Raw genomic sequence first — 15897 nt, forward strand, 5'->3', positions numbered from 1 at the left:
CCTCTCCATCTGACAGAGTCCTCAAGGGAATATCAGTAGGAGGGAGAACAGCAACTTCCTCATCTACAGGAACCTTGTCCGATAAAAGCTGAGTCTCTCACTGGTGCATTAGTAGCGGACCAGAACGCAACGTCATGTAACTGCTTGACAGTCTGTGAACTGTCAACAACTGAACTGTCAACCACAACAGGTGCGTGAGGACGTACAGCGTCCACTCGAGACTGCTTTGACTGCCTAGACTGAGCACTCAAAACAACTCTAGAATGCGGAGGTTGACGCACAGCGTCAAAACAAGTCAACTCCGATTGTTAGTGAACGTCTAGAACGTCAACAGGAGCATCAGCCAGTGGCCTAACGTCCAAATGCGGCTGAAAAACCACACGAGACCGCATCGAGTGTGGTTCTAAACAACCTGACTGACGTGACTAAGCTACGCCAACGTCAACAGAGAGCACAAAGGAACGTTAGGTTGGCTGAAAGCCAGGATATCGATGAGATAAACGGCTAGACTCAACGGACTAATCGGCAGAATAGTCTTCCATAAGGGAGGCAAGCATATACTGCATGTTTTGCCATACAACCCCTTAAGGATCAACGGAAATGGTTGTGGTAATAGACGAGGGTAACGTCTGTGACCGCAACACTTTGCCTACAAAAAAAGACTTTCGGAGTCTGTGTTACGCTTTTGTTAGGCGGCGAGCAGTTATCCGATGACTGCATAGGGTCAGAGCTGTCCTAATGGCTGTAACCAGGACGCTGGACCTGTCCTGAAAGGACTGACTTTCGCTTAAGGGCTTCGAAACCTTGTGACAGGTTTCTTATGCGAAAAGCCTACGGATGGCGAGGAGAAACAACGTCTCTCTCGTCTTATGGTAGGGGAGATCTTGGTAAGAAACACCCGATACCATAGAGGGAAAACGTCTGTTCGTTGGTCAAGGCCTCTCGAACCCATAAGTCTTTTGACATTACTTCTCCCCTGGGCTTGGGAGCTTGCAAGAGGTCCCGGACTAGGTGAACGACAGGCACGAACAGACGAACCCTCGGACGCAACACTGTAACACTTTGCGCCTCGGATGCAACACTGTAACACTTTGCGCATATCACTTTATCACTTCGATTTTCTGTTTTGCACTTATTTCTACCTGAAACACGCAATTCTACCCTTCATTAAAAGGTAGTAATTGCGAAATTAGTCGTATAATGCAAGCTCATAATACCAGCAAAAAACAGAAAACATATTTTAAGATAAAAAGAAAAATCAGTGGCTGGGAAAGAGACTAAACACTAGTTCATATAACTACGTTTTCAATCTCTCACCGCACATAGCCTGGGGACGAGAATAAAAACCTAAAAACGTTTTATCCTTCCTCCCCGTACAGAGACTAGGGACGAGAGTAACACGAGAACAACGTTACCCGCTTGAACGGAACGTTTTCTCTCCTCTCTCTCCCTCCGTCTCTATCTCTCTCTCTCTTTCTCTCTTGATTTCGCACCTAAGAGAAGAGCCCAATTATATATCGTCAAAAAAACATGTTATTTGACTAAAGGAAAAAACTGAAAGGTTTTTCAAATAAAAAGTTCCTTTAAATTAGAATTTAAAACATTAAAGCTAAGAAAGAATGAACAAAACGTCAGAATCGATTTACTCTTACTGCAAAGTGAAACCGTGATACACTCTCTCTCTATCGTAACGACAGAGCGCATGTTGAACGTCCTGAACGTCAACAACTGCGTAGCATAAAAAACTAAACGTTAGTTCATCTTTGAAAACAGTACGAAGACTATCAAAGAAATTCTTTCATAAAATATTACATTTAAAAAGTTTTAAATCCTTTAAAAGCTAAAGACGATATAAAGGGCTCAATGTTGATTAACTTCGGTTTCCAAGTTAGGACCGCCTACTCTCAGGAAAGGTCTATATAAACAAAGCATTAAAATTTATTTTATATGTTTATAAAAAATGGAAAGTTAATCGAAGAGGCCTAATAAAGGCGAAGAGATATAAAATATATAGAGGAAAATCTATAACGTGATAAGATAATTACTAAAAGCCTAAACACACTTCCGTCTAAGGGAAGGGTCGGCCATTTAAAAGTGAAAGAAAGTCCATACTCTCTTTGTCACCATAATTAAATCTATCCAAAACGAGTTCAAGTTTTGAGATGAAGATAAAACACTTGCATAGCGAAAGCTCAAAACTAGAATAGTGTACTTCACCAATAGTTGTGAAAACAAATCCAGTTAGCAACAGCGAATTAGTAGGTCTTGCCGGTAGCCCGACAGAGAGAAAATTGAGTTCTTTGTTTACATTGAGTACTGAGTACCTGCACGACAGATGGCGCTGTTGAAGTACACCCCCTACCTGCATAGCGATCGCTGGCGGATTTTTAACGTAGAGTTTTCTGTCGAGCAACAGAGTTGCAGCTTATATAATCACCGGCTAAGTTAAATATTGAAAATAGATTCATCCAGTGATAAATAACGGTCTTGGCTTCAATGGTGGATGCTCCCCTTAAAGATATTAAATGTTTCAGTATGTTCAAAGACATTAGATGATGTTTCATTATGTTTAAAGACATTAGATGATATGTCATTATGATTAATGATGTTTGATGATTTTCTTTCCTTGTAATTTTCTTTGTATATTATGGCCATAAGTACAGTTTAATTGATAATTTGTCTTTCCGTAGTTACTCTTTCTATAATTACTATTCAGTTGATGATTTGTTTTATGTAATTTGATTAATTTTTCTGTATTTGTACAATTTTCACGGTTTGTTGGCTGATTTTGTTTTCTTATACAGTAGTGTATGTTAGTATGGCTGATTTTGTTTTCTTATACAGTAGTGTATGTTAGTATCAGCTGTTACTATACCTTGTGAATAATTAAAGAATCCAGGGAAGAGTTTGAGGCCAAGATATTTGCCGCCCCCTACCTCCCTCTATAATTGCCAAACTGAAATGCATTCCCTACTTTTTACACCATTATGGATTTTTTCCATCTTAGATTTTCCTATGCTGTAGTAAGCACATGGATAAAGGATTTCTAGCTCCTTTCATCATTAAGACACTTGTTATTCCCGAGTCTCCTGTTTTTTGTTCTATCTTCCATGCGGCACTTTTAACAACTGATTGTTCTCTCTATAATGCCAGCATCCTAAAATTCTTGTTCATTCTCTGGTAACAGAGTAACAATGGTAAATCCTTCAGTAGAGCAGACTGAACTTTCATGAACATTTAACTCCTCTAGATTCCACTAACATTAAGTCCCAAACATAAAAAGTTTACTTAGGGACTGCACTCTAGAATTTAAAGTAAACATGACTATGCAAAACACAGATACCTCTCCAATGTAATGGAAAATTTAATCCTTTTGTAATAAATAAATGCATTGTGTGAAATAAAAGCTGTAAGTTGCAGACCTAATCTCTACTAAATGCCTTTGGATGACATATTTGCACACATATGTACTTGCTAAAAGTAAGGTAACAACCAAAAAGGAATTCCACTCTTAAATTTTCCTTTAAAGCTATACAGATGTACACTTGATTTTAATGAGCTGAGGGTTACAGTATCACAAAATCTACAGGCAAAATTTCAAAATGACACTGTATAATTAATGGATGATACACAAAACTAGAATGGTACTTACTTCTTCATCCTCATCCTTGGCTATGAACGAAGTGAAACCACCGTGATCCAAGCTCCACTTGTTGGATACACTTACAAAAAGACTGGCATCCAAGGTACTGGTTCTTTCTTCTTGATCACAGTCTCTCAACAGAGTGTAGCAGCCATGGCTCCATTGTCTTATATCTATAATCACCCCTGGATTGGAATCTGACAAAAAAGTTATCTTATATAGGCTACCTTTGAAGTCTTTTACTAGGTCAGAATAGTTTTTTAATTTCTTTAGGCTATGCAATGACATTAACTTTTACCCTGACAGTAAGTATATGAGCATATGACTGGAGACTAATGTGTGCAATTTCATTATTCTTAAAAAAATAACCATACCAATTAGTTAACATTTTTACCTCACAGGCTGTTTCAACAGTTTTTGATATTTATGAACATACTAGATCTTTAAGCTAACACTTTTAAAACTTGAATCATAGACTAGACTGAAAATATTGAAAGGATTTGACAAAATGTCATGGTAGGATTTCTTTTAACAATATGATTTCTGGGTCGACCTGTGGCGGCCGGTGAAAAGAGTCCTTCTTATATACCTTTTCTGATAAAACCTTCCAATTATACCAGAGAAAGATAAAAGCATGGAATGCTGAGGTTACAACCCTCGCGCGAGCACCTTTTGGGTGTCGTGTATAAAGCAAAGGCGCGTGAAATCCACTATTCACAGGTTGTCTTCCATTTAGTTAATTCCTTCGTCAAAGGGATGGGCCGATACAAAGGCCCTAGCCAACCACCAGCGCCACACCACGACGCGAGCGCCATCTGAACAACATCCTTCTTTTTGGACTTGTTAGTGTGGAATTGTTTTGTGGTGCTCTCGACCTTTTTTAACATTCGTGGATTTATTTCGTCATGTCCGAAGCTCCATCTTCACACATTCCAATGTTAAGTACCATAGTTTGTTTTGACAGCTTTTTATAGTACCGGGCTTTTGTTTTATATCCAGTATAGTTTGTTTTATTATTCCCGTCTGGCCCTTCACGGCGGCCATTGTTTGTTCACTTGTTTGGGAATTCTTCTTTGTCTGCCCGTTTAGTACTCTGTCACTTAGGTTCTTGGTTAAGTCCCTGGCCTTATGCCTTTAGAACCGTTATTATTTTTGTGTTATTATGCTCATGGTACTTTTTGCTAGCAAGTCCAGCCTACGAACAAGATAGCGGTCTAGCTTTGTTATTGTTTAGTACCCGCCCCTCCGGGGTGTTCGTCACTCGACTGTGCTATTTATTTTAAGTTTTAGCAGATGCTATTCTTCGTTCGTAGTCTTATCTTGATGTACATTTTTATTTTATACGTTTATAATAGTGTTGTGTGATTATTAGTCCTGATATTGTGTCCAAGAGAGCAAGAGCTGGGGGTTCCCGTTTTCTGTTCGCAGTCACGAGTTACCCCTTTCTCTCGTTTTCTTTCTTAGCTCCGGTGGGTGAGCGGATTTCCCGTTTTCCGTTTTGTGCATTCAACGGGTTCTCCCTCCCTCACCTCTCCCCCTCCGGGTGTATGATAACTTACGAGTTATTTATTTTTGGTTACTTTTCAATTGTTAGCGTTATTTTAGGTCCGAGTTTCGTCCTCTCCCCGTTACGGCTCGGGAGTAGTTATGAACGTTTTCCACTCCGCCTTGAGTTCTACTCCGCCATGAGGGATTCTCAATGACTTTCGTTCTATTGTTATATTTATATATTGTTTACTACATGGGACGGGCTTCATATTGTTTAGATACGACCCTCCGGTGGCCCTTACTGCGGTCTCAGGCCACGGCCATATCCACAATAGCCATTGTTATTACAATTGTGTTTTTATTCACAATAATTATTCAGGACCTCTTCTTCTCCCTCCGGCCTCACCGGAGATCGTAAATACGCTTTGCTATGATCTAAGCCTTAGCCTTTAGCTGCGGCTTGGCTTTTATATCTTTCACAATTGAATTATTAGCCACAATTGAATTATTCAGGGCATCTCATTATCCTCCGGCATCACCGGAGGTCGCCCATACACTTCACACTTATATTTGCCTTGCCTTTAGCTAAGGCTGCATTATTCAGGACATCTCATTACTCGCCGGCTTCACCGGAGGTCGCCCATACACTTCACACTTATATTTGCCTTGCCTTTAGCTAAGGCTGGTGTTTTTATTTATTTTAAGGGCATGTCACTGGTTCCCGACCCTCGGAGGTCGGCAGATTGCTTTAAGTTATTTATCCTTCTGTCATTAACAGACATTAGGTAAATTACAAATATACAAACAATTGAATATTAAAGTGCCAACCATGGTATGGGGCAGTATCATCTTAAAAGTAATATTCGGTTATTAGTTAAATGCATTATTGGAGCTTAGGGAATTCAGTGAGTGCCGGAACTCTAGAATAATAGGGTTTTTTATCCCCTTATCAGAGTTTCAAGAAACACCAGACTCATGTCTCCTTTCTTTTACAGAAGGTCCGTTGTACTGCCGAAGGATGCCCTGCCTCGTTCAACGACCCCGTTGGGCATGACCTCTGTCGGTCTCATGCGCACTGCTCCATCCCCTTTATCTAGGAACCGGGCCAGCCCTAATACATGGTCTGGTTCCCGGATTTGTGCTCGCTCTGTTACGAGCTGTCGTCAATTCTTCTGAACGATGATGTAAGTGGGTTTTCCCTTTGTTCCTTATTTCTCGTTGGCAGACACTAATTTAGCCATGAATATGATATACACAGTATATTTTGGAGAGCAAACCCCCTCCTGCATCACTAATCATTGCAAATCTTACAGGCCGATGATGTCTCTCTTCGTTCAGCAAGGGCTACTCTTCGTCCGTGGGTGTCGGGCTTCGGCACCCTATCTCCTCGATGGAGACATGGCCTCCCTCCTCTTCCCAGGCTCGACAACTGCTGCAGTCTCCCCTGACCTGGCTGCCCCCTTAATTGAAGAAGTCAGGGCCACCATTTCCGCGGAGGACGAACCCCTCGTACCGCTGGACGTGGCAGATCTGGATATAGACGTAGAACCCAGGGACGAGCAGGTAAGTGGTGCCGAGTTGGTGGAAACCCTTTTCTCTCCTACTCCCTCTCCTACCTCTTCCTTTCTAGGTTTTGATAACTCTAAGGCTTCTCCTCGGGATCCCTCTGCCTCCGTACGACCCAAGGTGAAGCCACTTCGAACTTATAAGACTTCAGCTTTGCCAGTATCAACGTCACCGGTCCCCGGACCCTCGACAGCTCCTGATATTCATATTGCTCCTCGTAAAACCACTACTCCTAAGAAGTCTAAGTCTACCAAATCCAAGACAAAACCAACGGGTGGCTTTCAGGTACCCTGGGGCGATTTCGTCCCCATCGAACTGGTCAGAGAATTGGTCAGAGATCAAATTCAACATCACTCTGGGGCAATAACAGAGATTAAGGATATGATGGCTACTCTGATCCGTGCCGGAACTCAGTTTCCTCCCCCTTCTGCCCCAGACGCATCGAAGCTGCCGCCCTTCGATAAAAACAATCCTTGGCGGTTTGCCTTGCATGCCCCATTCTTAGATGGTTCCCTAACTCTGGAGGGCATAGGCACCCGCCCTCTAGAGGACCTGGAGTTCTACCCCCCGGGCCTAGCATTCCCGTTCAATGGTTTTGTACGTTTAAAGGAACATGCATTGGTCCGTATGGACAAGGTACCGAAGGAAACGGTGATATTTCCAAAAGAGCAGGCCCAGGCTATCTGGGCCAGAACACTATCAGAGTGGGGGTGTATTAACTCCAAGCTCACCCCACACAAAGGTGCATACACTATTTTTACGACAGCGGCCTCCATCTCTTTGCCGCTCATAGACAAAGTCACAGAGCTGACTATACAGGCCATCAAGGAAGGCTCTTCCATGCCGGCTCTCAAAGAGACGGACCCCACCTCTTTGCTTATTCCGGGTACCTCTGCAACCTGGGATGCTGCGGCTTCTACCTTCACGGTGGGGAAGCTAGACCCGGACTGTGCCTCTACTCTTTTCTCTGAGAAGCTTCCCAGATTAATAGAGAGTCTTCTCAAAACTGAGTTCGAGACCCGTACTAGACTAGCTAGGTCCCTCCAATCCATCACCTCCATGGAGTCCCTAGCATCTCTTTACCCAGAGGAAACGCTGTTCAGAGTCGCCACAAAGAACCAGCTGCTGTCCTACCAAATAGACCTCCATGACTTCTGGTCACCTCGGGTTAGTTGCAGGAAGTTCGTTCTGTCTGAGGCCTCCATCAGGCATGAGCCGAACAGGCTGATAGCCTCCTCCTGCTGGGGTAAGACCCTCTTCCCTCAGACCGAGGTGGATAAGGTTCTTCAGGACGCGGCGAGGGCAAACCAAAATTTGCAGGTAAGGTGGGGTCTCTCAGCCAAAAAGAGGTTCGAACCCCAGAGACACACGTTCTTCAAGAAGAAGCAGAGGTTTAGTCCTTACAAGACTGCCCGGGGTACCTCGTCCCCACAATCTTCCGCTGCCTCGACTTCTCGGCAACAGGCGCCTCCTCAGCAGGTAGTCTACTTCGCTGCTCCCCCTGGTACACAGCCCAACCCCTCTTGGATGTCCTCTCCTGCATACAACCCTGCCTACGAATCCTCCGGTTCCTTTCGTGGATACCAAAGAGGGAGTTTCAGAGGTAGAGGACAGTTCCGTCAACGCGGCGGGCCTAGAGCAAGGGGTTCCCGTGGAGGGAGGGGCCCTAAGTTCACTCCCTCCCAATGATGTGATGCCGGTAGGAGGGAGACTTTATCACTTCCGGGACCATTGGACCTTCAGTCCATGGGCTCACAGCATAATATCCAGGGGCTTGGGTTGGAAATGGTCACAGGGATCCCCTCCTCCACCAGTGACCTTCTTCCAGAGACCCACTCCCATCCTGGAAGAGTACACCGCGGAGTTACTCAAGAAGAAAGCAATCAAACGGGTTCGATCCCTGAAATTCCAAGGCCGCCTGTTTACAGTTCCGAAGAAAGACTCGTCGGCGTTGAGGGTAGTTCTGGACTTGTCGAAGCTCAACTCTTACATCCTTTGCGACAAGTTCCGTATGCTGACTATCTCTCAGGTACGGACCTTACTTCCCCGTGGGGCCGTCACCACCTCTATCGATCTTACCGACGCCTATTATCATGTCCCAGTAGCTCGAAACTTCTCTCCTTACCTAGGCTTCCGTCTTGGCAAGAGAGCCTTTGCATTCAAAGTCATGCCCTTCGGTCTCAGCATTGCCCCCAGGATATTCACGAAACTGGGGGAGACGGTGCTCGAGCCACTCAGACACCAAGGGATACAGATCGTCGCCTATCTGGACGATTGGCTCATTTGGGCCCAGTTGCACCAGGAATGCAACAGAGCTACGTCGAAGGTACTCCATTTTCTCGCCAAACTGGGCTTTCAAGTCAACCTCCGGAAGTCCCGCCTACAACCATCAAGCCACTTCGAATGGTTAGGCATCCGTTGGGACCTCTCAAAGCACAAGCTCTCCCTTCCTCCCATGAAGGTAAGGGAGATAGCTTCCAAGGTCAGGAACTTTCTCAAACACAAACAGGTGTCCAGAAGAGCTTTAGAACGAATCCTCGGCCTTCTCCAAGTTTGGAGTTTGGAGAAAGAGAGCGACAATACCTTTAAGAGACAAGACCTCGAAGATCCCCTCTGTCTTGAAAATGAGACTACGACCATGGTCCGAACGGAAGAACCTCTCCAAATCGGTTCCTCTACAGTTCCCCTCTCCACAAGTGACAATTCATACCGACGCGTCTCTGAGTGGATGGGGGGGTTACTCCCAACATCAGATGTTTCAGGGCTCTTGGTCACCCGCCATGAGGCAGTTCCATATCAATGTTCTCGAAGCTATGGCGGTGTTCTTGACCCTGAAGAGAATCTCTCCTCCGAGGTCGACCCACATCAGAGTAGTCTCAGACAGCACGGCCGTAGTCCACTGCCTCAACAGAGGGGGATCCAAATCACCCAACCTGAATCAGATCCTGGTCACTATCTTCGCCTTGGCAGCCGACAAAGACTGGTTCCTGTCAGCAACTCACCTAGCGGGAGTCCAGAATGTGATAGCAGACTCATTATCCAGGACGAGCCCTCTGGAATCGGAGTGGTCCCTGGACATGCACTCCTTCCGGTGGACACTCAGGCTGGTTCCAGGTCTCCAGGTAGATCTATTCGCGACCCGACTCAATCACAAACTCCCATGTTATGTGACACCGAACCTGGACCCTCAGGCTTATGCCATGGACGCATTAACCCTGGATTGGAACCATTGGCAGAAGATCTATTTATTCCCTCCAGTGAATCTTCTACTGAAAGTCTTGCACAAACTCCGCTCCTTCAACGGGGCAGTGACTTTAGTGGCACCTCACTGGCCAAAGAGCAGTTGGTTTCCTCTCCTCCTCTAGTTGAAACTCCGTCCCTTCCGGATCCCATTCCCCAAACTGACCCAAGTGGTCCAAACTCGGACTGTGTCAGATTCCTCAAGGATAGCCAAAACCCTAACTTTGTGGATTTCATGAAGTTTGCGGCGCGTAGGGACGCAAACATTGACCCAGATAATGTCCTCTTTATAGAATCAGACAAAAGGGACTCTACGATTCGCCAATATGATTCGGCAGTTAAGAAACTAGCAGACTTCTTAAGGACTTCAGACCATTCGGTTATGACTCCTAATTTAGCCATCTCCTTCTTTAGATCCATACTTGACAAAGGCCTAGCAGCTAGCACTATAACCACCATAAAGTCAGCTCTGAGGAAAGTCTTCCTGGTTGGGTTTAACATTAACCTGGCGGAGTCTTATTTCTCGTCTATTCCAAAAGCATGTGCTAGGCTTCGACCTTCGGTTCGTCCACAAAAGGTTTCTTGGTCTCTAAATGATGTCCTCAAACTGGCCTCCGACACGGACAACGAATCCTGCTCCTATATCACTCTTCTTAGGAAGACTTTATTTCTAACAGCTTTGGCCTCGGGTTCTAGAATCTCAGAACTAGCAGCTCTCTCACGAAACTCAGAAAACATGGATTTCCTCCCTTCAGGTGAAGTACTTCTTTCACCAGACAGGGCGCGTTCCTAGCTAAAAACGAGGACCCCCAAAATAGGTGGTCCCCTTGGAAGATTATTCCTCTTCTCCAAGATACTTCTCTATGTCCGGTCACCACTCTCAGGGCCTTTTTAGCCAGGACTGCTACCCGATCGTCTGGCCCCTTGTTTATCAGAGAACAAGGAGGTACCATTTCCATACGTGGTATTAGGCAACAGATCCTATACTTCATTAAACAAGCCAATCCGGGATCATTTCCCCATGCTCATGATATCCGGTCGGTAGCTACCTCCATCAATTATTTCCAGAATATGGACTTTGATGACCTTAAAAAGTACACGGGTTGGAAATCTCCTATGGTCTTCAAACGCCACTATCTAAAGATATTACAGGCTCTTAAATACCCAACGGTTGCAGCTGGGAGCCTCATCTCTCCCCAGTGATCTTTTGTTCTTCCTTTCATCCATCTCTTTTCTTCTCCCTCCTACCCGCCACTCGCACCACGACGCCGCTTCCTTGGTGGTTCGTTAGCCCTAAGTTTATTACATATTAGGTTAATATGATTGTAACTATTATTGTTTACCGTAGTTATAGGGTTGGGATATTCTTAGCCATGTCAGTTTTGTTGCATGTTTGCTCTGATACTCGGAGGCTTCCCTGTTATCATGTTTGTTTAACCTTACACTCACTATGCCCTGTGGCTAGTTTATGTTTTATGCCTACTTACCTTAATTATATATGATTTTCTTTACATGGTGTTGTTTCTCTCCCCTCATTAAATTAGTAGTTATTGTTGGGCTTGGAAGGCATTCTCTGGTACATTTTCACCGGCCGCCACAGGTCGACCCAGAAAAGGGATTTTGACGAAGGAAAAATCTATTTCTGGGGAGAGACCTGTGGCGCCCGGTGAAACCCTTCCCCTTTATTTTACACGATCCCACCCTTTCCTTTCCAAGCCATCATGGCCAATACAGAAGGATGTTGTTCAGATGGCGCTCGCGTCGTGGCGTGGGTGGTGTGGCGCTGGTGGTTGGCTAGGGCCTTTGTATCGGCCCATCCCTTTGACGAAGGAATTAACTAAATGGAAGACAACCTGTGAATAGTGGATTTCACGCGCCTTTGCTTTATACACGACACCCAAAAGGTGCTCGAGCGAGGGTTGTAACCTCAGCATTCCATGCTTTTACCTTTCTCTGGTATAATTGGAAGGTTTTATCAGAAAAGGTATATAAGAAGGAATCTTTTCACCGGGCGCCACAGGTCTCTCCCCAGAAATAGATTTTTCCTTCGTCAAAATCCCTTTTTTAGAGCAGCTCTGAATTTAAGATTGAATACAGGTATGTGGATTATTCATCAAATACCCAGGAAGCAGACAAATGTGACTAGTTTGTTGATGGGATAGTATTACTTTCATGTGACGTTATTTTTAAAATGAATAATGCCACACTCCAACTATGGATCCAATCTGTTTGAATTTGTTATTGTCCAACTGATTATTTCATAGTCTGCACATTTTACAGGTAGAATGAATTTCTGTCAGAAACAGGTACAATAATACATATAGAAATATTAATTAAAGCATTAGCAGCTTTATCTTTAAGTACATACTTGTTTAGAGAGACAATGTATTTAAACAATTTATATGGACTTCATATAACGTGGAAAATAAAATTAAAACTTCATTTGTTGGACAAATGATTTTAATGAAATAAATGAAAGGCTTTTAAACACAGTGAAGGCATATTTCAACAATCTAAATTAAAGACCATATTGTAGATAATAGTTCTACGAATACCAATGCATCATTAGGTAGAGATATTAGAGTAGTTATATATATATATATATATATATATATATATATATATATATATATATATAAAAAAAAGTTGCATAAAATCGTACACCAAACAAAAATGTAAAGCTGTCCATGTAACATGCATAGTGTAGGTCTTTCGTCTTATATGCTTACAATGCTCGAGGGACAACACAACTTTGGGAAAGACAGGAATATGCATAATTTCTTGATAGAAAAGTTCATGCGTGAAAATTTGAGATAACTTAGTACCGTATACAGAATTAACTTTGAACTTTCATTTTATTCTTAGCGTAAAATTTTAGTCAACTACTCTTTTACATAAAAAATAGGAAAGAAAAATGCTGTAAAAGCAAGAGAAGATATATTTAACTCACCTTTACTTTCCTCCTCTTCATCTTCACTATCAGGGTCAGAATCTGGTGGTGCAAGCCGATGCAATTTCAACCCTGTTAGCTGTGACAGTATGAGAAACAATGCCTCTGACTTTAGGAACTTAATACACTCTGCTATGACACCAGGGAGTTTTCCTTGCTTTAACACCTAGGGAAACAAAATTTAGACTATACAGTATATGAAATTGATAGATATTCTAATTCATGAATTGATGCATGTTGAATAAAGAAATGACACCTTCTACCTACTATATTAGTGAAGTAAAAACTACTACACACAATTTCAAAATTAATTACTCGCTAATACAGATGATAAAGGGATTTTGACGAAGGAAAAATCTATTTCTGGGCGAGGGACCTGTGTCGCTCCGTGAAATGCTCCTTTCAGCACCATTTCTAAGGTATAAATACTGCTGAATATACCAGAGAAAAAGGTTGCACGGAATGCCAGGAATAAACCCAGCTCGCTCACTCTAATAGAGTGTCGGTATAGTGACTGGGGCATGTTAGAACCACTACCAGAGGTCGCTTACCAATTAGTCCTCTCCTTCCTCAATATCCCCCGATACTACGAGGAGCCGTTCTACATCCAACTACTGCCAGCTACTACGACTACCCTCCCCCCACCCCTACCACTACCCACGCTTCTACCCTCATTCCTTTCTAGCACTAGTGTGATCCAGACTTGTTGTTTTCGTAGCTTTGTGTTTCGGCGTTTGTGAAGATGTAACAAATTCATTTATTTTGTATAACAGAAAGTCATTAATAGAAGCATTATTTATATGTTTAAGGGGTATTGTTATGTTTTTTGGTCCTACCCGTTGTCTAACAACATTTGTTTTGCAGCACGCCCTACTCTCTGTAGGGTTTGGAGAGGCAACCAGAAGTTTAGTCAAGACGTGGCACAAGTAAAATGATTGTAAGAGTGCTGCATTATTTCTGAAACTGTTTATAGGGTTAATCAGCTTGATAAAAAAAAAATGGTAATGTAAACATTTCTGTCCTGCTACATGAGTCACTTCTCAAACTTGTAATTGACAGTGTTTTCTGACAGTGACCTACCTAGAGTTTTAGAAAAACATTTTGAGGAGTGTCATAAACATTAATAGTTCACAGGAGCTATTGAAATGGCATATCTGGTCGGAGGCCCAAGAAGTGACTTTGCAGCTTAGTGGAGAACTGGATATTGAAGGGATAGTATTGATTCAGGGAAAATTATTGTAGTACAGTATTTCCACAGATTTATATTTTCTCATGGGTGGTTGGTTTGAGATGGCTTAGAAAACTTGAGTGTCCAGCATGTGAATAATTTTTTTTATTCTCATTCAAAATTTGTTTATCTTGTTACCCTGATGCTGAAGTTTTACGTAAAGGGATGCTAATTTTGCCTTTAATTTTCTATTTGGATTGATGAGTCAAGGCTCGTGTAATCCTAACAGTTTTTTCAAATAAATATTTCTTGTTTTTTTATGAATACAGCATTTCATTCCAGTTCCTTACACCATGGTGTCTTTTCCTCAGCCACTGTTTTTTAATCTCTCTCATAAGTACTGTAATTTATCATAATTCTTTCCTCCCACACTGTGTCCCATTATTAATTAATAAATGTTCCATTTCACCTAATGTTCTGACCCTTACTTGAGCTTAAAACCATCTTACCTAAAGAATATAGAGCTATATACAATATTCTTCTGATTTCCCAGAAACGAATCAACGTTCTTCTTACATGTTAATCCAGCTAGCCCAATGTAAGGTATGATAAACAACAAGATTCAAGCTGGGTCCCCTTGCCCAGTATAAATCAAGGGGTGGTGCCCAGAGCTCCGTTCTCTTGACCTGTTACTTAGGTTTTTTGGGTATTCCACCATTGTATATTTGTTGTGTAGTGAACGTCGGGTTGTGGTCGGCATTTGGACACTAGGCAGTTCGGGTGCTACTTCTAGCCACAGTCCGCAAACCACTACAATGTCAGACGTTTTGGAGATCCCTGCTCCCAAGTTGAGTATTCTAATTGTCTGTTTTGATGATTCTAGGTAGCGACACACGTTAAATTAATATTTTGGTTAATTTTAGTCTCAGCGCTTTGTTTGTTGCCTTCCCTTACGGGTATGTTTGGCAGCCATTTTGGTGTCGCTACCTCCTAATCTCTTTGTTTTGTTCGACTTTCAATTAGTTCCTCATACTAATTGTGGTTTCATTTAGTTGTTTCTAGACATCTTATACATTGTTTTTGCATGGTTATTGACATTTATTTAGGCTATTTTGACGTGTTAGCCTACCCGACCGAGCAGTGCGCGGCTTCGGACGGTAGCCTACACTGTGAGCTTCCCCTTCGATATGTATATTATATCTGTTAGATTGTTAATTTTGGGTATTTTACCGGGAATGGGAACACATTTTTACTTTATTTAGGGACTACCTGACCAGGTCGGTATTTTACCCAATTTTGGAGGGCTAGTTATTGTTTAGGGCAGTGTAGTTTCCTGTCCAGGTCGACAACTACCCAATTTTGGAGGGTTTGGCTATGCTTCCCTTTTACGCCGTGTTCCTCTCCCTTCCCCCCCGCTTTTTTTTAGTCACTTATGTCGTTATAGCCTATTTAATTGTATTTCACGTCTGCCACATAATTATTATTATTATTATTATTATTGTTATTTATTTATCTGCGTGCTTTCGTGGGAAGCCATATGCCTACCGCCTCATCGGGTATTTCCTTTATCTTTCGGAGGGTAATTCCACCCCCCCGACCACAGGGATCACCTGATTTTTGAGCCAGTCACTCTCCTTGAGTGTCCTCTCCCCCTATAGGCCTTTTGCCACTCCCTACATCAAGTAGTAGGCTTGAGTCACATGCTTTTATAGAAAACGGGAAGTCACCCGAGGTGGAGGCTGGCTCACACGCTCCGTGCGTCGACGCGGGTAGCGCTCTCTCCTCGTCTCGTCATGGTTGGCCACCAGACGCGCGGGACTGAGTATGCTTCTCGCCTCGTAC

At 43.0% G+C, this 15897-nt stretch overlaps 1 protein-coding gene across 3 annotated transcripts in view; it reads right to left on the bottom strand.

Annotated features, from left to right (window-relative positions):
• sud1 (Prolyl 3-hydroxylase sud1) overlaps positions 1–15897 on the bottom strand; it is a 189167-nt gene that overhangs the window by 62350 nt on the left and 110920 nt on the right. For all 3 annotated transcript variants that reach the window (XM_068393563.1, XM_068393566.1, XM_068393565.1), the window contains exons 9-10: positions 12888–13053; positions 3653–3840 (exon numbers count right to left, since the gene is read on the bottom strand). In XM_068393563.1, the coding sequence (XP_068249664.1) occupies positions 3653–3840; positions 12888–13053 (354 nt within the window). The remainder of the gene's footprint in view (positions 1–3652; positions 3841–12887; positions 13054–15897) is intronic.

This window comes from Palaemon carinicauda, chromosome 19 (assembly GCF_036898095.1).
Source record: "Palaemon carinicauda isolate YSFRI2023 chromosome 19, ASM3689809v2, whole genome shotgun sequence".
Lineage (NCBI taxonomy): Eukaryota > Metazoa > Arthropoda > Malacostraca > Decapoda > Palaemonidae > Palaemon > Palaemon carinicauda.